The 23801-nt window shown below is 41.2% G+C and overlaps 1 protein-coding gene across 1 annotated transcript; it reads right to left on the bottom strand.

The window, feature by feature from the left end:
* Positions 1–6301: 6301 nt before the first annotated feature.
* SARAF (store-operated calcium entry associated regulatory factor) lies at positions 6302–19587 on the bottom strand. The gene is made up of 6 exons (XM_028526550.2): positions 19238–19587; positions 15295–15473; positions 11550–11967; positions 9581–9710; positions 8776–8930; positions 6302–7096 (listed from the first exon to the last, which is right to left on the bottom strand). Exons 1-6 carry the CDS (start codon positions 19335–19337, stop codon positions 7071–7073), a joined length of 1008 nt encoding a protein of 335 aa, XP_028382351.1. The 5' UTR covers positions 19338–19587; the 3' UTR covers positions 6302–7070.
* Positions 19588–23801: the final 4214 nt, after the last annotated feature.

Genomic DNA, 23801 nt, shown 5'->3' with positions numbered 1-23801 from the left:
GGGAATGCCGGGAAACAAACAAAAAAAATCTTTTTGAATGCATAGCTAAGCACACAAGAAAGTAATAGAAATTCCCGAAGACCAGACATGAAGAGGCTCCTGAAAACCAGAGCATCATATGGGTGTGCCGCTGGGGCAGCTGGCCTGGATTGGTGGGTATACTTACACTTGGGCCCATCTAGGGAATTGGGCTGCTGCTTTTTTTTTTAATTTGTGGGCATATAGTTAATCACAATATGCCTTTATTATTCTTCCCAGTGTCCATAGGACCTATAGTGATGTCCCTTCGATTCAACCATTTTAAATATATGAAAAAGAGACTGGTCTAGAGAATTGGGTTTCAATGTGCACATGTTGATAAAGCAAAAAGCCTGGGACTGTGCCAAGGAGGGAGTTGAAACCAGGCCCCACCTACCTCCCCTCTGCTGTCCCCCAGGTGCAGCTCGGCACAGCACAGTAAAAGAGCGACCTCGGGCCTCTCACCTTCTGACCAGACCAGACTGGGGAACCAGTCCTGGATCTGGCCTGGAGCATGCATGGGTTGTACTGGTGATGCCTTCCGGTTAGCCCCTGCTGTTTCCTCACTATTTCCTCTCTCATTCCCTCCCAGAACTCTAGTTTGGAGAGCAAGTAATTTATCACAAAGAGCAGCAGGGGAGAGGGGCAGATTAGGGACTCTGAGAAAAGACGGAGAGCAGGAAAGAGGACCCCACCCCCACCGCTGGAGCCAGCAGTTAGTTACCAGCCGTGGCTGGAGGTGCAGAAGCACAGGTGCAAAAGAAGAGTTTACTCCCCCGTCTTTCCTCTCCCTCCCGCTGCCCTCTGTGCTGCACTACCAACCCCCAGGGCCTCCCTGATACTGGCAGGAAAGGAGAAGGAAGAGTGGCCCCAGCGGGAAGAAGAAAGAACTGAGGGGAACAGGAATAAAAGGTGGTAGAGACAGGAGAGAAGGTCCCCTGACTGTGAGCCATTCCCCAGAGGCTGAACCTATGCAAGGAAGGTGGAGCGCTGGGCCAGGGCAGGTAGGGGATTATTGGATGGCCCAAAGGAGTACAGGATGGAGAATTTACAGGGTCATTTTTCCAGAATACTCATGAAAGCCACTGTTACGGATGGAGATTGGAATTCATACCTTGACATGCTCAGGTACTTCTTAAGGGAAGGCAGAAGAGGTAGCCTGTTCTAGATAGCTTGTCCTATCACAACTCAAAATTTTAGCCAGCAGGTGTTTCTGGTGCTCTTGAAGATGTACACATTAATTGGAGGAAATCTGGCCACTTAAGATCTTAACACTTTTTCCAGTGGACACTTAACTTAATGTGAACACACACACACACACACACACACACACACACACACAGTTTATTCTGTCCCCCTAAGCAGGAAAAAAAAGTTTACACGGATTCTTTGAAATCAAGGTAACCATCAAACCACTCCATTCCTCAATGACTCTTCCCTCCTATGCCCAAGCTTACAGGGTGAAGCAGCAAAAGAAAGCAAGGAGATAAAATACTTTATTGCCCTGAATGCTGGGGCTCTGTTGGCTGTGTGTCATCTCCCAAAGCGAAAGGTCACCAGTTCGATTCCCACTCAGGGCACAGACCTGGGTTCTGGGTTCATACCAGGTCGGGGCACATGAGATACAACAGATCAGTGTATCTGATCTTTCTCCCTCCCTTTCCTTCTCTCTAAAAATAATTTTAAAAAACAATTGCTTTTTCAAGTTTCACCTTATTTCTGGAAGGTAGTATTGGAATGGAGGCTAGCCAGTCCCAAGATTTGCAGAGTGAATTGGCTGCAAACCCAGGAGATTCAGTGGTATAATTCCAGTCCCAAGGGAGAGCTGATGTTTCAGTTCTAACACCACTGAGGAGGAGGAACAGCTTTTAAGCCTCACCCCTCCATCTTTCCCATGCCCCACACCTGGACAAGTGGTGGGACAGTCTGCATGCTCCCTCCTCCGGCTCTGGCGGGAGCTCCCACCCAGGCCCAGGCCCTAACCACAGTTAAAACCCACTGCAAACCTGACTCAGAGATCTTCCCCAGTCTCCTGAGAGACCTCGATGACCTAAGTAACAAGCCTTTTTTATACCCTCTCGTGCATGTGAGGCGTCATCAGTCTCGACATCCAAGCCTCACGTTGGGTGGGGGCCCATCTGCCTCTGCAGGGACCGTAACAGCACATGCTGAAAATAAGTGATTATTTGTTTACCACTGTATGTGTGAACCCGACTGTAAAGATAATAGACACCATTATCTCTCCATGTATTGTTATAATGCTTTAGGAGTGCCGGGTTCAAAAGAATTCATCCTCCCAGGAAGACATCCTACTTGCAAAGACTTTCCAAAGTACAATGGTTTTGAAGAACCATAGAAAGTAATTTCTCTAATGTGTATCATCATTCCTCTCGTGTTAGCCAGAGTGTATGTGGTGGACTATGGTGTGAGGACAAACTGGCACAGGAGTCATGGCTCATTGACTCACTCACTGTGTGCTTACTGGGTGCCCACTGTAAGACGGACACTGCTCTGAGCGGTGCGGGCACAGCACAGTACAGACAAAACCCCTGCCCTCGTGGGGTTTATGTTCTAGGGAGATGAGGTAGAAAAACAATAATAAATTATATAAATTAGAAGATAATAAGTGCTATGGTGGGGGGAATGCAATAGAGCAAGAAAGGTGCAAAGTCCTAAGGCAGAGATGGGGAGTTGGACGTTTTAAGTAGTTCAGTTTCATTACTGTTGATCACCAAGTATTTTAGATTCCCACTTCCAGGCCCATGCTAGGATTGTACTTCCCTGCTATCTGACTTGCTTAGGAGTAACCATCTGACTTGCTTTGGCCAATGAAGAGCAGAAGCGATGTGTCATTTCAGAAGGTTTAAGAACAGTGCATGAGCCCTGGCTGGTGTGGCTCAGTGGATCGAGTGCCAGCCTGTGAAGCAAGGGGCCACCTGTTCAATTCCTAATCAGGGCACGTGCTTGGACTGTGGGCCCAGGTCCCTGGTAGGAGGTACACGAGAGGCAACCACACATTGATGTTTCTCTCCCTCTCTTTCTCCCTCCCTTTCCCTCTAAAAATAAATAAAATCTTTTCAAAAATGAAAGATGACCTTAAAAAAAGAACAGTGCATGATTGCCCACATGCCCTTCCCTCTGCTGCAGCAACTGCAAAATCACCAAAAGAAAGTTTCAATCAGCCAGAATACCTGACAAACTGTGATGAGCCAAAGCCCATGCCAAAGTAAGACATCAGGTGTGAGCTAAGCAGTGAGTAAGCTAGTGAGATCTAGGGGCTGTTTGTTATGCAGAATAACCTGGCCTATCCTAACTAATGCAAGTAGTCAGAGTAGACCTCATTAAGGTGACTGACGATGGTGTGGTGGCTTGAACCTGAATGGCAATAGTGGAAAAAATGAAAAGTCATCAGAATCTGGATATGCCTTTATGTGCAGAAAAGAATTAAGTCCTACATGACAGAAAACGTGAGAACAGTGACAGCAGACCACACTGGTTCTAACAGTGTGTCAGCAACATCTTGTGTGAGTAATGGCTCTAATATGAGCAAACCTTATATTCTGGCAACAGTCTGGAAGAAAACAACCCATCTAGTAGGCCTACAACAGCATACGCAACCCATTAAGTATTGAAAGTAAAAAAAAGAGCTTTTGTGGCCCACTAGCTTTGACTTCTGAAGCAATACCGCCCTCTAGTGATGAAAGAGAAAATGAATTTAGAAAAAGCTAGAAAGTAGCAACCAATGTTGCAGTGAAATGTGTATTTTGAAATTTGGGGTCTCTTTGCTCTGTGACAGGATATTTTATAAAATTTTTGATCAGGAGATATCATTAGAATTTCTATGTCAGGGAAAATAAAATCCATTACTGCTCTTCCAAGTTATCCATAATTTCCCAGAAAGCAAGAATCCTAAAACCCATTGGTTAACACACCATGACTATTACAGGTGTAAGACTTAGTAGTATTTGTAGTGATGTCAACATCTCAAATATTTTCTTGTGATTCATAAAAGAAAAATTATGTTTAGTGAGCATATCTGGGAATCCCTGAATTTAGATTTTTGGGATTTTTGTTATCATCATTTTAGTCCATTGTACAAATGCAGGATGGTGGCAAACTTCCTGGCTATAAACAGTGGCTTTTTTTTTTTTAATCGTCTTCTGAAGCTCAGTATGAAGTAGTAGAGAGATACAGCTACCAAAATGACTGTAGTAATAATAAAAAGTTCACCCACATGAAGTAGTATGTCCGCTGAACTTTGTATTGGCATAACCAGTATGTTTACTTGATCAGCTTGAGGAACAAATATGGTTGCATCTGCTTCTTCTAAACTGGGCCAGAACCCCAATACTTTAGATTAGCTGGAGGCATTCTACCTCTCAAGGGACCTCTCTTCTTACCCCCACTTACTCAAGAACTCCAAGGACGTTGTCCAGAATGCCTGAACATACTCCTTAAATGCCTTGTGGACAGCAATCTGAAGATCTGATCCATCCACCTGCAGACCAAACTTGCAGCTACCATGTTTGTTGCCACATTCTGAAAACTGGTCTTGATATATTCTTTTCACCGTTCCTTTTGATCACTATCCAGGTACAGACCACAGTGGAGCCCTATCGGATTACAGCTCTCTGGGGTGAGACCTAAATGTTCAGCAGTCTTTTCAAAGCACAGCCATTGTGCCCTGTTGTAAGATTGGGGCAATTCCAGATCCAGACAGCCACCAATTAGCTCCAAACCAGGTTTCCCCTAAGGCCGTCCGGTAACAAGCGAGATTCTGCAGTCTAAACTCATGCTGCCCTCCCTCAATGAAAGCTACTTCTAACCATCCAGAACATATTATTCATGAGGTACTCTTAAGCGGTGAAAGATATTTATACATTATCTTTCAATAGCCACCTTGGTCTCCAAGGAATGAATTACTTCTTCTTTAGCAACCTATGATCTCTACATATTAAAAGGTATTAAAAGAATCAGCCTTCATGGAGCCACTTTTTAAAGTCCTGTTAAACAATTCCCCTAGGGCAGTGGGTAGCTACTCACTGTGGACTAACTTACTTAGAAGAGCCACAGAGGGTCTTCCCTGCACAAAACTCTGCTTCAGAGTGACTCTGTCCACCCATGCAAAAAGACTGGAGGCCGTGTTGTTAAACGTAAGCTCCTCTTACACCCACATCCAAGGTTCAGTCTGGGCACTACGTTTAAGCACGGATCCTACCACTCTAGAAATACAGCCCACAAATCTAAATACATGTATTGAAGGTCTCGGCTACAAAAGTGACTCCCTTGTTTGGGTGGGGGTCCATCCTGTCTCTGTAGAGTGATACAAACACAAGTACCAAAGGCATCTTTGGATGTTCATTGTTGCTTTGTTGAAAATAGGAAAAGTTTTGAAAGCATGGCATTCATCAATAATGGGCAGCTTAAGTTATGCTATATCCATATGACGAATACTATGCCACTGTTAAAAGAATAAAGTGCATCTATTCTTTGTGGGAAAAAATCTGGGTACGATGTATTATTTCTGGAATAACCAAAGTGCTAACAGAGATTACTGCTAGGTAGAGCAGCCACGTTCTGTAGCACCCAGAGGAATGGCCAAAGGGAGCAGCACGGCTAGACTTCTTTCCATCGGTCCCCACCTCCCCCGTCTCCTCTTATAGCTGTAGTCTGTTCCATGATTCCACGCCTCTGGTTCTATTTTGCTCATTAGTTTATTTTGTTCATTAGATTCCTTTTATAAGTGAGATCAAGTCTAAATGTTTCCTGAACGGTAAAAATGAGACTTTCAGGTTACATAGCTCAACTAAGACAGATTGTGCAATTTTGGAAGCTTGAATATTTTTTTTTTGAAAAGCAATTTTAGCAGAGGCTTCCTTCCACACCATTTATAAATTACTTTTTAAAAACATTTACCAAGCCCTGACTGGTGTAGCTCAGTGGATTGAGCACGGGCTGTGAACCAAAGGGTCACCAGTTCAATTCCCAGTCAGGGCACATACCTGGGTTGCAGGCCAGGTCCCTAGTATGGGCACTCAAGAGGCAACCATACACTGATATTTCTCTCCTCCTTTCTCCTTCTTTTCCCCTCTGTCTAAAAATGAATAAAATCTTAAAAAAAAAAAAAGAAAACAAAACATTTACCAAATGGTTGGTAACTAAGGCAATACTACCACGGGAAATTATTGTTTAGGGAGACAGACTTCTGCACAAACACCTTCGCCTCGGGGAAAAATGGTTTAAAAAAGTAACATCAATTCACATCCAAAGCAGGTAAAAAGAGTAAGAAGAAAACCTCGTGTTTATTTTTTCTGTAATTTTAATATAATTGAGACAGACTGCTACAACAATATTTCAGATTCCACAGAGAACTGCATGCGTTTGCTATTAAAGACCATTGGAGAAGCATTTGAACTTTACCTCGTAAGAAATGAATAAGGAAGATTTCGAGAATTTTTGTCAGCACACAATCATTCACAACAACCTTCTAGATACTTTCTAGATAATTGTCACCAGAACCCCACCCACCACTGAAGGATTCAAAGCTCCTGAGCTCAAAGTGATCAAAACTCACCAAGTCAGTATAATTAGTAGTCCAAAGCTTGGTTTAAATGTTTGAAGAACAGCAAGCACCAAATACTGAACACCAAATATATTATTGTTTCTATGAAGTTATAATTCATGAATAAAAACCAGATTTAAATTTTCTTTACTCAGTGTCTTTGAAGCCTTCATTCTTAATGCTTCTCATGGCATCACCGGTATTAGAAATTAAACAATTCATTTTCAGTATTCTGCAGTAATCACTTTCAAAAGCTGTAATAAACATCTTCATGTTATACTAACAATTTTCTACATAAGTATCTTGTCATAGTATCAACTCTTAATCTCATTAAATGATAAAACACAAAAAGCTATATGAGACAAAACACCACCAAATTTTTAATATTCCCCTTCCCCAGTTGTTAGCTGGTAGCACTTTTCTTTTTAACAGAAAGTGATGAAATGTCAGAAATGCTGCATCCAGTGTTTCACTTCAACTTTTTACTTTCTTATCGTCTTCTGGTACCACCATATCCTAAATGAGAAGAGTAAAACTTATATTAATTTTTGAAATGCCCTGGAATTGCTTATAAAATTACAACAATAATACACATTATTGTTAACAAACGAGTAAGAGAGAAAGAGGAAGGAGAACGAGCGAGCTGGTGGAAGAGGGCCATGCAGGACACGGCGCCGCGCCTCCCCAGAACAGCGCCCCCCGCCAGGCAATCATCAGGCCCGCTAGACCTGCTTGCGGAGAGGAGCCTTTAGTCCCGTAAACCAAAGGAGACGTGTTCTCTGGTGGCGCCAGTGTGGTACCAGCAGCACTCAAAGTCTAAGCCCAAAGCGGGGAGGCCAATGGGGCCCCAGCTGTGTCCTGCTCCCTCTCACAACTCCAGCAGTAAAAAAGCGTGGGGGAGAGTTCCCAACTCCCCAGTGCACCCACGCGCGCAAGTGTCGACGGATGACAGAGTGACAGTGTTCCCACCTGAAAAGTGTCTCGGTTTTTTTCCACTTTTCCTTTAGGTTATTTGGTAATGTTTTCTGATGTCCTCTTTTGTCCTATGTCCTATGTAGTTATATTTTTATGCTTGTATATCCTCCTAATTACTACCTCTCCTTTTCTCCCCAAAGTAACCACCATCATATGATCTAACACCATAGGTTAGATTTGCTTGTTTTTAAACATGAATATTGTAATCATTATTGCATATGTTCTTTTGTGTCATTTTTTTCTTTTTATTTGGCAGAACTATCCACGTTATTGGATACAACTGTTTATTCATTCTCACTTTTGCACAGTATTCCATGTTATAAATATAACTCAGCTTATTCATCCCTTTTACTGAGAGTCCAGGTGGAGACTATGATGAACGGGATGCTGTGAGCATTCCTGTGCTTACTGTTTGGTGTCCGAGCGCACGCACTTCTGTTGCCAAAGATGTGAGAGTGGAACTGCTGAGCCTTGGATATGCTCATGTTCAATCAGGTAATGCCCAACAGTTTCTCAAAATGACTGTGTTAATTTATATTCACCGCAGCACTACGAGATTTTCACTCTTACATTTCAAAACATATTTAAATATAGTCTAGCAATTTCAAGACTTAATATTTGCTCTGTAACTTCCCCTGCTGAAGAAAACAAACTCAACCCACAGCACCCCATTAGTGCCTCGTTACCCGCCACCTCCCATTCTCTGCTCATTAGCTGGGTGTTTAAGTCCAAGTAGTTTTTGTTTTTTAGTATCTTTGCTTTTTGCAAAGTGTTCTCTTAAAAACTACAATAACCGTTACAATCAAATTTTTGACAATTATTTAAAGTATGGCTCAATACATTTTTATTGAGTTTTGCTGAATTTAAAAAGTTCAAACTTCTACCTAGAAAATTCCATTGTAGAGCTTAAAGGACCCCCAGATTACAGAATTAAACAGATATGGAAACCAATATCCAGGAAGGTTTTAGATAAAACCTTGGTTAGTGGTAACATTCTAAACCAAATCCTTGTTTGATTTTCAAAGAATGCTTAGAAGCAACGGGAAAGAATGAATCTGAATTACATTTTAATCTCGGTTAATCATGCTGTTAATATTTCTGGAGGATATATTAAATAAAACCATGATGGCTAAATATATAGTTAATCATCCTCTTAAGTTCCAAAACTATTTCTGTACTGTACTGCCATGTGATAGGAACTTCTATGTTTTTGCTCTTACCTGATGCTGTTCTGGTTTTTGTCTCTGAACTTGAACATGCTGAAGAGCTACCTGAGCCCCCACCAAACGGTGAGTAAGCATGGCTACCCCACGTGCTGGAGTACGAGGGATGATGAGATGAGTGGTACCAGGAGTCTGAAAAGGGTCTCGCTGCTCTATAAAGACAGAAAAGTGTGTCAGGCATTCTCCCTGGGCCTTTCATTTTTTAAATACCTTCCAATCCCTAAGTTATCAGAAAAAAAGTCTTTATCAAGTAATTCTTCTTCTTCGATGTCCCGGTACATTAGGATTAATATGAAACAAATACTGTTCTGTATTTCTGATACTGTTACAGTCACTGACATAGGGGAAGAAAGTGAAATGGAGAAATGGCTCTTTCTTTCTGAATTTGCACTTGAGTAAAATCTAAACTTAAACTACCAATAATATTGAAGACATCTCAAAATCTGTCTCTAAGTTTGGTCCAGCCTTGCTTCTGTCATTTGCCTACCAAACCAAACTGCTAACTGTTCCCCAAATGTTGTGTTATTTACTCCTAATAGTTTTCTCAAATGTCAAAGTAAAGTCTTTTTCCTATCTTATATTATCTATAAGGATGACACAAGAAGAAAAAACACAATGAAAGAAAATAACACATACAATATTGATTAAAGCACATATTCTTTCCCCATCCCCAAAGAATCTGATTTAAAAGGGCAGTGTCACCCTAATTTGTTTTCCTTAACAAAACCATATCTAGTCAAATTGTAAGCACAACAAAGAACTCTCTAAAGAAAAGACCAAGTGAGATAAATGCAAAGCCTACCTATTGCTGCCAAACAAATATCCTAAGAGGCCTCCTGTTCCCAAGCCAGTCCAGAACCCTGGCCCCGAACCGTCATGTCCTTGTTGTCCTGTGAAAGCACTGCCAAAACCGGAAGTTGCACCATAGGGTCCTAGAAATAAAAACGATTTATTATGTATACTCATTTAAACAAATCACAGCCTACAGAACCAAAGATAATAGGAAAATTTCAATTATTTCATCTGTACTATTTTTTAACAGTACTCAGGTTTCAACTTAGAAACAAACTGTATTCAAAAAGCATTACAAATACAAAAAGTGTATTTGTAAAATATGAGTTTATAACTAAGGATATATTTTGGGATGAAGGGGACTTCCTATAGGGTCACATCTTCCCTGCTTAAGATGAGCTACTAGATGACTCCCACTTGTCAACTTCCTTCCTTCCTGCATCGTTAACATGTCTAAACACTCCAAGTGATGGCTATATAATGGAGAAATCCAAGTGGAGGCAGCCAGATACTTGCATCTGGTGGGAAGACAGGTCTTAAGGGGACCAAAAAAGTGTCTTCTGCTCAGAGGAAGTTTTTTTAAACTGATGAATAATATGCATGAAGGCAAGTGTGCTCATCAAACAGGGAAGCCTAATAGTTTGTGCACATGCACCCATGCATGTAAACTACTACCCACACCAACTGAACATTTCTAGCACCCAGAAGGCTAGAAAGGATTAACGATTCCCAACAGATAACCACCCACAGCAGAGATAAGTGTTTCTGACTCCTCTCACCATACTTTATAGTTTTGTCCATACTTGAACTCTTTACAAATAGAGTCGTATGGTAAGTATTCTTCTGTTTCTCGTACATCTTATCCATGAGTCAATCCTGCTGTTGTACCTGTCAGGTTTTGGGCTTTTAAAACTGATGTGTGGTATTCCATGGGGTTAAAAGAAAGCACAATTTGTCTTTTTCTAATGCTAATGAATATTCTATCTCCAGTTTTTGGCTATTGGGCATAAAACTGCTATAAACACTATTGTGCGTGATTTTTTATGTACACATGCATGACTTTCTCTTAGGTATGTATCCAGGAATGGAATTACTGAATCACGGCATAGGCATGTGTTTAGGAGATACAGACAGTTTTCCAAAGTGTTTTACCATTCTAACTCCTACCAGCAAGTTCCAGTTGACTACTCAGTACTCTGTCTTCGTAATGCTAACCATTATAGTGGTTAATATGACTTCCCTATGGTTTTAATCTGCATTTTCCAGAAAACTAATAATGCTAAGCATCTTTTCATATTTTCATTGGGAATCTGGGTATCATCTTTTATTATAAAATGGCTATTCAAGGCCTCTGTCCATTTTTAAGATTGGATTGTCTGTCTTTTCCTAGGTTTGTGTGAGTTCTTTATATGCTCTAGATACAGGTCCTTTGTTGGATAGCGGTCTTACAAATATGTTCCCCAAGTGCATAGCTTGCTTTTTCACTCTGAATGTTTTCTTTGGATTACTAGACTTTCTTAATTTAAATCAAGTCTAATTTATCCATCTTTTATTTCATGGCTGGTAATTTTTGTATTCTAAGAAATTTTTGCCTATCCCAAGGTCATAACAAATATTTTCCTACATTTTTATCTAAAAGCTTCATTTTTTACCTTTTATGTCGAGGTCTATAATAATTGAGTAAATGTTTGTGTACGGTGTGAGACAGAGCTTAAGGTAAATGCTTATTAGCAAATCTGATCAAGTTTTTCTGATTGAGATGATTTATAATTGAATCATGCATCCTTAAAATAGTAATCACAAATATTAGTGTAGAGAAAAGATCAGAAGAGGCAAAAGAAGTAAAAAGTGAAAAACAAAACGAGAAGACACATCTGCCCTGGTTTCCCCATGCAACCATGTTCTACTACATCAGAAACTGCACAGGATCCACACCTCACACCTGCCCCCCTTACCGCCACCGCCTCGGCAAAGCATACCTGTGAACCCTGCCTTGAAGCCCGGGGGAGGGGGTCCTGCTGTGCTGGTGAATCCCTGATAGTGGTGTGAATTTGGAGGATACTCAGAATATGGTGGAGGAGAATCTTGACCATCACTAAGGAACAACTTATACACTCCAAAGGCGACAGCAAGTAACACCACGATGGTAATCAATCCACTCATGCCCCCAGAGCCTGGAGTGGACAGCTTTTTGTAATAATCAGAGAAAGCGTTAGGGCCATGGTTTGTTCCGGACTCTCTCAATTTCTTCAGGCCGTGCTCCGTGTAATCCAAGCTGTACTCCAAGCCACAGGAACCTCTTAGCACGTACTGGTCTTCAGAGGACTCATAGCCCTCACAGCTCACCTCTGTCTTTCCAAATTTGTATGCCATATCTAAATCGGTCTTACATTCCCACTGTGAAGAAGAGTCGAAGTAGGTTATTAGAACCGAAAGACTTGTTTTCACTTCATATATATCACTTGGGCTATCTAGCTGTCATAAAACTACAAAGCGAGGCAAGGGAATGATAAATTACATTCAGGACAGTGGAGGAAGGCAGCTAGCAGCCTCTGAGACACTGATGATGGCAATGCTCTACTTCCTAAGCGAGGTGGTGGGTGCACACGGCTCACTTCATCACCGTTCCTTCCTCTTTACATACAGATGGAGGAATTACTTTGTACATATTAAGTATTCCCTAATTCACGCGTTTCAGCAAATTTTCTACATGTCATCTTTTTACCACTGTTGTTCAAGATGCTTTCGTTTAAAACAGGGGTATTTTTAATGTTAAGGCTCAAAAACCATCATCATATGTGAAGATCTGGTAGCTACATATAGTATCAGAGACAGTATATAACCTTCTGAGAAAAAACTTTTCTACACAAATTTTTTAAAACCATGGCCTAACTTTCCAGGGTCCAATACTATAAGTAATTCTCTTCAGGTTTTTTAAGATATTTCAAAAAACGCAAAAAGAATCCACACTAGTCTCTAAAATTTCCAACTTGAAAAAAGAAGCCCAGGCTTAATTTAAATTCTATAACTACATTTTGAGCTGAATAGACAACATGCCTCTTAAACAACATTTAAAGAGACACAAGCTAAAACAGATTTGATTGGTTCTATTGCCTTTCTGTAAGTTTTTCTGTAAGAGGAAAACAAATTTTCTTCTCTCAAACTCCAGATATGCCATTTTCATTTTTATAACAGCTTTATGGAGACATAATTCACATAGGATACATTCACCCATTTCAATGGTTTTTAGTACATTCACAGAGTTGAATGTACTAAAACTATCACCACAATCAATTTGAGCATATTTTTATTGCCCCCCAAAGAAATCTCATATCCACCAGCAGTCACTCCCCATTTCCCCCCAATTCCCCAGCCCTAAGCAGCCACCAGTCAGTCTGTGTGGATTTCCCTACTCTGGACATTTCCTGTGCTCCTCAATGACTGGCTTCTTTCACTTGCACTTGGCATAATGCTGTCAAGGTTAACACCACGTTGCAGTATGTCAGTACTTCATTCCTTGGATGTGCCTATTTTGTTTATTCATTCATCATGATAGACTTTTGAGTTGTTGCTACTTTCTGGCTATTATCAATGATGCTGCTAAAAACATTTATGTATAAATTTTTGTGTGGACATGTTTTCAATTCTCTTGGGCATATTCCTAGGACTGTAATGGTTGGGGTAACTCTGTGTTTAACCTTTAGAAGAACTGCCAGACAGTTATCCAAATTGGCTGCGCCATTTTACTTCCTAACAGCAATGTAAGGAGAGTTTCTGCACATCCCCACCAACATTTGTTATTGTGTCTTTTGGATTATAGCTTCCTGTTGGGTGTTAACTGGTACCTTATTGTGGTTTTGACTTGTTTTTCCCTGGTGGCAAATGATGCTGAACATGTTTTCACGCATTTGTTGGTCATCTGCCTACCTTTTTTGAAGAAATGTCTAGTCAGATGTTTTGCCCACTTTCAAATTTAGCTGTCTTCTTAGTGAGTTGTAGTAATTCTTTCTATACTCTAGATATAAGTCTCCTATCAGATACATGATTTGAAAAGCTTTCACCCACTATGTAGCTGTCGTTTCACTTTTTTGATGGTGTCCTTTGAAGCCCAAAAGTTTTACATTTGGATAATGCAATTTTTCTATTTTGATGCCCTTATTGCTGTTGCTGTATCATTTTATTTTTTAAATCATTTTATTTGAAGGAAGATTTATAAGCTAGATGATTTAGGTAAATAAAGAAAGCTAAATCTCTATTGGTATTTCATGTTAATTTTCATTTCCTTAATAGTGTATACTGAAAGTGGCCAAATCAAATGTTTGGAATCAGAACAGGCTCCCTTCTGCTACTAAACGTAAGTCAGTGTACGATATCCCCCACACGTCTCTGCTCATGCTAGTCCCTTCTCTGTCTGTTCCGCTCTAAAAATCTTCCCCTTCCTTCCTAACACAGCACATACCTTCCCTAAGTCTTCCCCAGTCCCTCCAGTGTTATAAATGGTATGACTTGATAACACTTTGTTGGCACCTACGTGTAATTTGAATGCGTATCTTAGCTGTTCTACTAGAGAGAGTTTCTTTAGTAATCCATTTTTGTGTGCAATTTCATGTGTTTAATGAGTGACTTTACAATTAGTATCTTTTTTTTTTCCATCAAGACTATAAAGGTTGCACTGGCTGGTGTGGCTCAGTGGATTGAGCCTCAGCCTGCAAACAGAAAGGTCACTGGTTCGATTCCCAGTCATAGCACATGTCTCGGTTGCAGGCCAGGCCCCAAGTTGAAGGGTGCACAAAAGGCAACCACACATTGATGTTTCTCTCTTTCTCCCTCTCCCATTTAAAAATAAATGAATTAAATATTTTTTTAAAAAAGACTATAAAAGTAAAATGAGTGGATTCTGCTTTAACCTGGAGATTCTGTGATTCGGTTAGCAACACTGGAGGAAAGTGGTGTGAAATAATCATCACGCAGTAAACATGAACCCTCTCCCTGAACTGCACAGACCGTGCACACGGGTGACCATGCTGACAGAAGGGGAAACCATCAACAAAGGTTTCTTGCAAATGACTAGTTCTCTTAAATCCTTTTTGAAAGCAGACAGAGTACAAAGTAGAAATATACTAGTATTAATTTTAACTGAATTCATAAAATCTATTCCGTTTCTAAAGAACAAATTTTGGAACTTCAAGAAGATGGTCCACCCTAAGTACAAAATGCCAGAGTCCCAAAGACAAAACAAATAAAGCCCACCGAAATGTTTCTGTTCAGAAGTAGCCACCCTCCGTTCTAAAACAACTTTAAAATCAAGTGTTTGCAGCACAAAAGGGACATGTGTACTCCCACTGTTCACAGTCTACAACTCCTTACCATCTTAACTCTATGTCTTAAGGGTAGGTTGGTATTCTTTGAGGAAATGACAAAAAAATGACAACCAGCAGAACTCCTGTATTCCCCCAGAGTATATGAAGAGTTTTGAAAAGTTATTAATGTCTTAGAAAGAAGTTATGGAATGAAAATTACAATGAATACTTCCAGGTGCTAAAATCAGTTCATTTCTTTTAGAGGATGTTTCTTCTGAAGAATAAACGACTTATTTGTATTTACATAGTTTAGGTTAACCTGAGATTTTCTATATGTGCTTCCCAAAATTACTGATAATGGCCCAATAAACACTTTATTAAATGAAAACTCCATTTAGACTGCCATCAATGTAATGAATGTTACCTGCACATCGTAACCATCCCAGCCTTTGTTCTGGCACTGGACGACTTTCGGCGTGTAAGAAGCGCACCCAGCCGTGCCCCCAACACATCTCAGCTGTGGGATGGGATCCAGCCTACGGGAGGTGGTGTAGCGGTCATGGTGGAGGGTAAGAGCTTTCACGTCCCGCAACAATATTCTGTCTGAAACAGGAAGAACAGAGCAGAGAGTGAATATCTTGGCAAACATAGATAAATGAAACTCTTGTCATTCTATAGACGGTCATTCTCACCTTTTGAGGATGACTAAGTGAAGATGAAACAGCCCCCCAAAGCTGTACCAACTACATTCAATCTCTCGCACAAACTTCAAGTGGTCACCGTGTAAGGCCTCCTTTCATTTCAGGCTGGATGCTCCCCCACCCCCTGAACTGCTTCTATATCACACACTCTACATAAATTCTGCAAAGTTCATTAACCTGAAATGTACTACTGCATAACAACATTAGTGGTTAATTAAAGTGGCAAAAAATATACGTCGATGTTCCTGAAGCACATTTAATGACTTAAATGTCTGTCAACAGATGAACAGACTAATGAAAGTTTTTGCCCTGACCAGTGTGGTGCAGTAGGTTGGGTGTCCTTCCAGCAAAGCAAAAGGTCACTGGTCAGAGCACGAGCCTGGATTGCAGGTTAGGTCCTGCTCTGGGTGCGGTCACAGCACATGCGAGAGACAACCAGTGGATGTTTTTCTCTCCCTCTCTTTCTCCCTCCCCCTCTCTCTAAAAGTAAGTAAATTCTTCAAAAAAAAAAAAAACTTAAATGTACCAACATCAGAAGTTCCCCCCAAAAAGAACCACCCAAGTAACCCTACAGTCGCCAGATCATCCCACAGTAAAATTCAAAGTCCAAAAGCACCAACCATATAACGATAGCTTCCAACCAGCTTTTGGGTTCACACCCTTAATTTTGAGCACAGCCAAGAACTACTGAAAACATGAGGAAAGCCCCTAACATGGAATACTATAACCAGGCCAAAACAAACCACAAAAACAAGCTGAAGACAAGAGAGACTATACAGGGAGAAGAAAACTTTTTTTTTATATATTTTTACATCTATGATATCCTCAAAGATATAAAACAATCATTTTTAAAGGAAACACTCACAGAGAACAAAACAAGAGCTCCGGGAAATTAAAATCACGGCAGCTTGAGATGAAAAACTCAACAGAACTATTAGAAGTTCAGGGTAAGAAAATCTCCTAGAAGGCAGAGCAAAAAGATACAAAGCAGGAGGGAGGTGGATTACAGGACAGGTTCAGGAACTCCAAAAAGCCACCAGAAAGGGTGGAGAAATTAGATGGAACAAACTTCAGGGATACACTTCAAGAAAAGCTCCCACAACTGAAGGATGAGAGCTGTCACAGTGAAAGAAAAGGAAATGGCCTCACATCAGAACCACACAAAGGCCCCTCACTGGGAAATCTTAGAGCACTGTGACAATAACTGCCAGAAGAAAAGGGGAAACACAGGTCACATACAAAAGACAAAGAATTAGGAAAGCTTCCAACATCTCAATAGGCTAGAAAAAGAAAATGAAAAAATGTCTTTAAAAATTCAAAGCTCTGACAACTCAACACCAAACAAACAATCCAATTAAAAAATGGGCTGAGGACCTGAACAGACACCTCTCCCAAGAAGCCATACAAACGGCCATCAGATCTATGAAAAGATGTTGAACTTCACTAGCTATTGGGGAAATGCAAATCAAAGCTACAATGCAATACCACCTCTACCACCTCACAGCTGTTAGAACAGCCATTATCAACAAGGCAATAATGATAAATGCTGGAGAGACTGTGCAGAAAAAGAAAACCTCATTCACTGCTGGTGGGAATGTAAACTGGTACAGACACTATGGAAAACAGCATGGCAAGTCCTCAAAAAACTAAAATTAGAGTTACCATATGACCCAGCAATCCTTCTGCAGCTATCTACCCGAAAAACTCTAAAACAGCTATTCACAAAGATTTATGCACCCCTCTGTTCACTGCAGCATTACTCACGGTGGCCAAGACACGGAGACAACCAAAATGTCCTTCAACAGAGGAACAGATACAGAAGATGTGGTTCGTATTACTTGGAATACTACTCAGCCGTAAGAAAAGATGAAATGCCGCCAATACTACCCTGGCTGGTGCAGCTCAGTGGATTGAGCACCGGCCAGTGAACCAAAGGGGCTGGGTTGCAGGCCAGGTCCCCAGCAGGAGGCCCATGAGAGGCAACCACACATTGATGTTTCTCTCCCTCTCTTTCTCCCTCCCTCCCCCTCTCTCTAAAAATAAATAAAATCTTAAGAAGAAGTGCTGCCACTTGTGACAACATGGATGGACCTTGAGAATATTATGCTAAGTGAAATAAGCCAGTCAGAAAAAGCTAAGAACCACATAATTTCACTCATATGTGGAATATAAAACTGAAATTCATAGGCACAGACAGACAACAGCACGGTGGTTACCAAGAGGGAAGGGCGTGGGAGAAGAGTAGAGCATAAAGGGAGCCAAATACATGGTGACAGAAGATGATTTGACTTTGGGTAGTGGTCACATAATGCAATATACAGATCATATATCATATAAATAAGTGAGAAATAAAAGTGTGCATTTCTATCATGTATCAGAAAAATGTACACTTGAATCTTATTTAAATAATAAATAAATAAATTTGTTTTTTAAATCCCCCTAACTCTTCATCTGTAAACTTCCTTTTTATATTTAAGAATTCCTTGAGGGTTCAAATAATTCATTTTTCATTCCGGTTTTTAAATTATAATTCTAATCAAAGTCTACTTATATACAACTTTCTAGGAACACATAAGGAAAATGTACAGACATTTAAATCTAACTTGGCATTTTATTTAGCAGTAATAAAACACCCACATCAAATGGGTTACTCAAAGTCAAGTATTTGCAAATACACCTTCTCTCTCATCTCAGCATTCAAGAATGGGAAATTACAGAAATAAATCTGTTGCTTAAGTTCAAAAACATAGGCATTTCCTATCACCAAATGACGTATGCAATATTGGTACAATTTCCACCAGGTCTTAACATCTTTACTCCGCAGGACAAAAACAAAATTTTAAATGTCTCAAAATCATTTTTAATTCTAATTTAATAGCACACATCACTTATTAAAAGGAAATCAGTATATATGTGATGTATACAGACGTGTAAGTATATTAATTACAAGTAATATTATTGATCCCATAACAAATTCTTTAGGTAATTCTAATATAAGTAATAAAAGAAACTTTTCCCTAAAAATCATTTATTATGTCCCATCACAAAAAAAAAAAAAGATGAAAATATTTCTTAAGTTCTAGAGTACGGTGAAAAACAATGAGAAAAGCTGACGTAACCCAATGTACTTCACGGTAACGGCCAGAAGAAGCATGAGTTCGATTCCGGTAAACATGATTCTGCTAACCTACCTACAGGCCTGCGGCCCTGTCCCGTGAGTGTGACTCTGACGCTGCCGGTGGCAAAGCAACTGCCAGCCATAGCAACAGGCAGCCATGGCAACAGCCAGAGTCGAAGACCTCAGACGGTCAGGACAACATAGCAAGATGCGCAGGTGAGTGTCGGCCTTTCCAGCCAGACTCCCAGGATCAGGGCCGTAGCCCGATGAAGGTGAAGGCGGGCAAATTTTAGGAGTCCAGGGAAGAGCGGGGACGTTAGGAATACTGAGTTGCCCCGCTCCATCAACTCCCCAACAGTCCCCACTCTCCCGTCTGACGCCCGGGAAGCGAGAAGGCGCCAGAAGGGCACAGATGAACAGCGAAGGGGCTGAAAAAGAGGAATTACGGCAGAAACGCTCAAGGGGCGGCGAACAAAAATCGTTGCCTTCGGGGCCTCTCAAAGCAAGCTAAAAGGCGACAGGAAAGGGCAAGTAAAGACGGCACTCACCTGGGTCTTTCCAGCCCTCGGCAGGGCCCACGATCAGAAGCAAAAGGAGACCGAGGAAAGGGCAGCGTCTATCCGCGTCCGGCCCACCGGCCGCGGCCATGGCGATGGGCGAAGATGGTGCGCGGCTGCCAGGCACTCGTGGACGGAAATCAGGCCTGTGGAAATCCGCGCGCAGCTGCCCAGGGACGCCTGGAATTCCGGCCTCGGAGAAGGGACAGTCGGTCCGCAGAGTTGCAACAGCTACGGATGTCCGTGCGCCTGCCTCACGTCACTGCCGCTGCGGCGCTTTTGGGATCTTGAGTGGACGCCGCTGGCCCCGCCCCTGAGGCTCAGAGCGGCGGGGGACTGGGCGCAGCGGTTGAGGGCGGAGCGAAAGGAGTGACGCAATCTTCGGGCGGGGCCAAGGGCTGCTGTCCTCATTCTTCACGTCGGTGCTGAGGTTGGGGAAGAGTGAAACCATCGCGATGCAAAATCTAAGGTGTGTGTAGTCAGTCAAGTTAGGTATGTCCAAAACCTCAGTAACCTTCCCTGGGAAGTTGGTGTGCCTCGCTCAACTTGGTTTTCAGCACGTGGTTGGCTACAGAGAAAATTCGACCGAAAGATAACATGGAAATATATTGTCTCGTTTTAGAGGCTCAGAGCCTTCTAAAACGAGACGCATATTTCCTTCTGCGTGGTGGCAGTAAGAGCTTAGAAAATATCAGGAAGAGAAATTACTGCCTAAAGAATCAACCAGAGAAAATTCTAGGAGGCTCTCATTCATTCACTCGACTTATATAGACTGAATGCCTAATATGTGTTGGGTACTGTTTTAGGCATGGAGGATACAGCCAAGGTCCCTGCACTCAAGCATCTTACATTGAAGTGGGATAGGACACACAAAACTAATAAGTTGATAAATTAAGATAATTGGGAATGATAAGTGCATAGATGAAAATAAAGCAGGATGATTGAGACTGGGAGGCAACTTGTTCAAGGAGGGAGTACCTTCCTTAGCAAGTGATTTTGAAGCTTTGAGACCTGAATGATGAGAATCAACCATACAAAGATCAGAGGAAGAGCCTTCATGCCCGCCTGGTGAACAGTGGATGCAAAAGCCAGGCTTTGTGTTTTGAGCAACTCATTCACTAACTTGACCATACATTTATATATGGAGCACCTATCAGTAAATAATAATACATGCCAGACACTGTTCCAGGCACAGGGGATCGGCAGTGAATAAAACAAAATTTGGGGGGTGGGAGAGGCAAATAAAGCCTGTACAACTAAAGCAAAGTTAGACTGGGGAAGAGTGGAACAAGAGGAGGCAGAACAGTGGTGTCTTAGAGAGGGACCAAGCATGAATGGAATAAAGATGATAGAGAGTTTTATTCTCAACATGTTGAGTTTGAAGTAGGCATCCAGGTAGACATGTCAAGTAGACACTTGGATATACAAGTCTAAATTTCAAAGCTAAGGTAAATTTGGTAGTTACCAAAATGAAGACACCATTTAATGCCCCAGGAAGAACTACAATGTCTAAGGAGAGAATTTAGATATGGCAGTAGCAATGTGGGAACCTGATTTCGATCCTGGTTTAAACAAACTATAAAATAAATGATATTTATAAGACAATTGGAAATTAGAAATGTTTTTCAGGTGTGATATATGTACTATGACTATGTTATTTTTAAGATCCTTTTAGGAACACTGAAATATCAAAGATAAAAAGTTACATCTGGAATTTCCTTCAAAATAATATGGGAAGTAGGAGGAAGTTGATGGGGAGAATAGATAAAACATTGACCATGTGTTAACTGTTAAGGGTAGCTGAAGGTTCATAGAAGTTCATCACACTATTTGGAATACTTTTTTATATATTTAAAATTTTCCAAAATAAAGCTTTTTAAAATTAAAACTAAAATATTTTCTGGGGGTTCTCTGGCTTTATCTGTAAGAGCTAGTAATTCCAAATTAACAAAATTGTAGGGAGGATTAAATCAGATAAATATTTAAAGCACTAGGTACACAGCAGCTGCTCGATAAATAACAGCTCTTTCCCTCAGCCCTATTACCATCTTTGTGAATTAACTTTGGAGGACAGCAAGCCATCTAAATGAAAAGTTCTGAAACTATGAGAAATTAACTATTATATTAGAGAACATTTAAAAGGATATAACATTACTAAAGTTTAGGATTCACTTGGCAAACTGGTAAAGAAAACTGCCCTGGCTGGGTAGCTCAGTTGGTTAGAGAAGGGGTCCCCGACTTCCAGGCCATGGAGTGCACCAGGTGAGCTTCAATATAATGCTTACGAAGCATCCTGAAACCATCCCCCTGCCCTGGTTAGTGGAAAAGTTGTCTTCCATGAATGTGGTCCCTGGTGCCAAAAAGGTTGGGGTCCACTGAGGTAGTGCATTCTCCAGATACACCAAGGTTGCAGGTTCAATCCCCAGTCAGGATACATACAAGCCACCATTGAGTGCATCAGTAAGTGGAACAACAAATCAATGTTTCTCTCTTTCTCTCCCCCTTCCTTTCTCTCTAAAATCAATAAATAATTTTTTTTAAAAAAACACCTGACATTCTGCCCCTTTAACACAATTACTTTCAAGCTTCAGTTTGCATAGGAAATCTTTAGGGTTCTTGTTAAAATTTCAGATTCCTGGGCTCTGCCCACAAAAATTCTGGAATATCTAGAGTGGTTCTTGAAATACAAAATTTGGACATGCTGTCTTTAAGGTCTCAAGTAACTCTAGACATCTGCAAACCAAAAATAGTCCTTAGTGTAGTGAGTGTTTTCTTTCAAGAAACATGTGGATCTTATGGAAAAGTCAAAGGAGGACAAACTCTTAGGATTCAGGGACCACAGAGGCAAAACTCCCCTCTAACCTAAAGAACAATCCTAATTGCCTATAAATGTTATCAAAGACGAATGTCTACAATGCCCAATCCATTATATTCATGGGAGGAAACTAGGGGACTAGCATTTAACTCTTCCACTGGGGTTTTTGGAAGCTCCAAAAGGCTTACTAAAATGTGAACTTTCCTCAAGAGCCAAGCCATGAGCCTATGAGATAAGAAGCTATCACTTCCCAATACACCACCACTGATCAGCTATCTCTCTGCTATGGTCCCTCAACCATCCCTGTTTTTAAGGATGCCTGTGAAACAAAATGTTAGAAGTGACTATTTAGGATGGAATCATTTACTTCTCCAGGAATTCCACCTATCCCCTTCAAGATGGTTGGACGGCAGGATGCATAAGTCTACTTCAGTTTAGAAAAGAGGGCTAGTGATTCACAGGTTGTCTAAATAGCAACATTTCCACAACATATGTTCAAGTGTGCCTGTGGTTTTGCTACCACAGTCCTTAAATGGAAACTCTTTCTTCGTGGTACAGAAGGTGGCAGAATTTTTTGCACCAACTTGAATTGAAAAAAATTCTTCTCCACAAGGCACCTATAGACTTACTTTGGGCATTAAGCCTTAAGAAGAGACCTGTTTTAAAATTTTTTTTTTAATTCAAGCTTGGAAGTGGTGGAAGGGAGCAAAATGAACATCTTTAGCTCCCCGGTATCTCTCATTTTAAAGCATGTTGGAAACATGTCTTCTAACCATTCACTCAACAAGGTTTTATATGCCATCTTATCTTAGTCCCATGACGGAAAAGATTTAAATTAGAACCTTACATTACCCACCTCCACTTGTATCTTTTTAAAACCCTTCAAAAGATTCTTACTGCTCAGAAAGGGGGGGGGGGGGGGCGGCTCATTCTATAGGACCCTGCTGTGTAACCAACCATACTGCCCAGCCCAAACCCCAGCAATCCCACTGACCTTCTCTCCAGCGGACCAAGTCCTATGCTCCCCGAGTCCGCCGCCCAAACTCATCACCCCCACCCCGCTCACAAACACACAATCCCTTCCCCGGGATGGCTTTTCCTTCTTCTCTAGTTACATATCTGTACGTCCCTCTGTTGTTCCTCCCTCCGGGAAATCTTTTGACTGATCTAAATCGAAGGTTTTCATAGAACTATTTACCTATTACCCTAGCAATTATCACTGTTGTATCTCACGCTGTTTTGTGTGTCTGTCTCACTGAACTAGAAGCTCCTGAATAGAATAATCCGTACCCAGTTTGGTGACCTCAGTGACTTGCCCTGTTGCCAACACATAGTAAATGTTCAATAAATTTCTACGACGAGTTAAAATAAGTGTATTTGTACCTCTGCTTTTTTCCTTATTTTTCTAGCCCTGTTACTACCAGAAAAACCCGGCGATTCTCAGACTCCCAAGAGACTGGGTTTGTATTAAATCCACCCTTTACCGGGTCCCACTGCTTTCTCCGGAGGTGGGTCTCACTAGAACCCTAGTTCTGAGTCGGAAACCGAGGAGCCAAGTGCAGACCAGCCAGCTAGCCTTCCTTCACCTTTATTACAAGGCTGGGAAGAGAGAAAAATGGATGCGCCTTGGGAATCGCAAAATTCTCCCCCAAAGACATCACCCCGTGCCTTCCGAAGGTCGGCGGCTACTGGCGATCCCTGCTCATCAAAGACTCTGCGACATTTCGGGATGCCGGAGGA

Source organism: Phyllostomus discolor, chromosome 11 (genome assembly GCF_004126475.2).
Source record: "Phyllostomus discolor isolate MPI-MPIP mPhyDis1 chromosome 11, mPhyDis1.pri.v3, whole genome shotgun sequence".
NCBI classification, from domain to species: Eukaryota; Metazoa; Chordata; class Mammalia; order Chiroptera; family Phyllostomidae; genus Phyllostomus; species Phyllostomus discolor.
The sequence above is the reverse complement of the archived record's forward strand: the minus strand, read 5'-3'. Positions and strand labels throughout refer to the sequence as shown.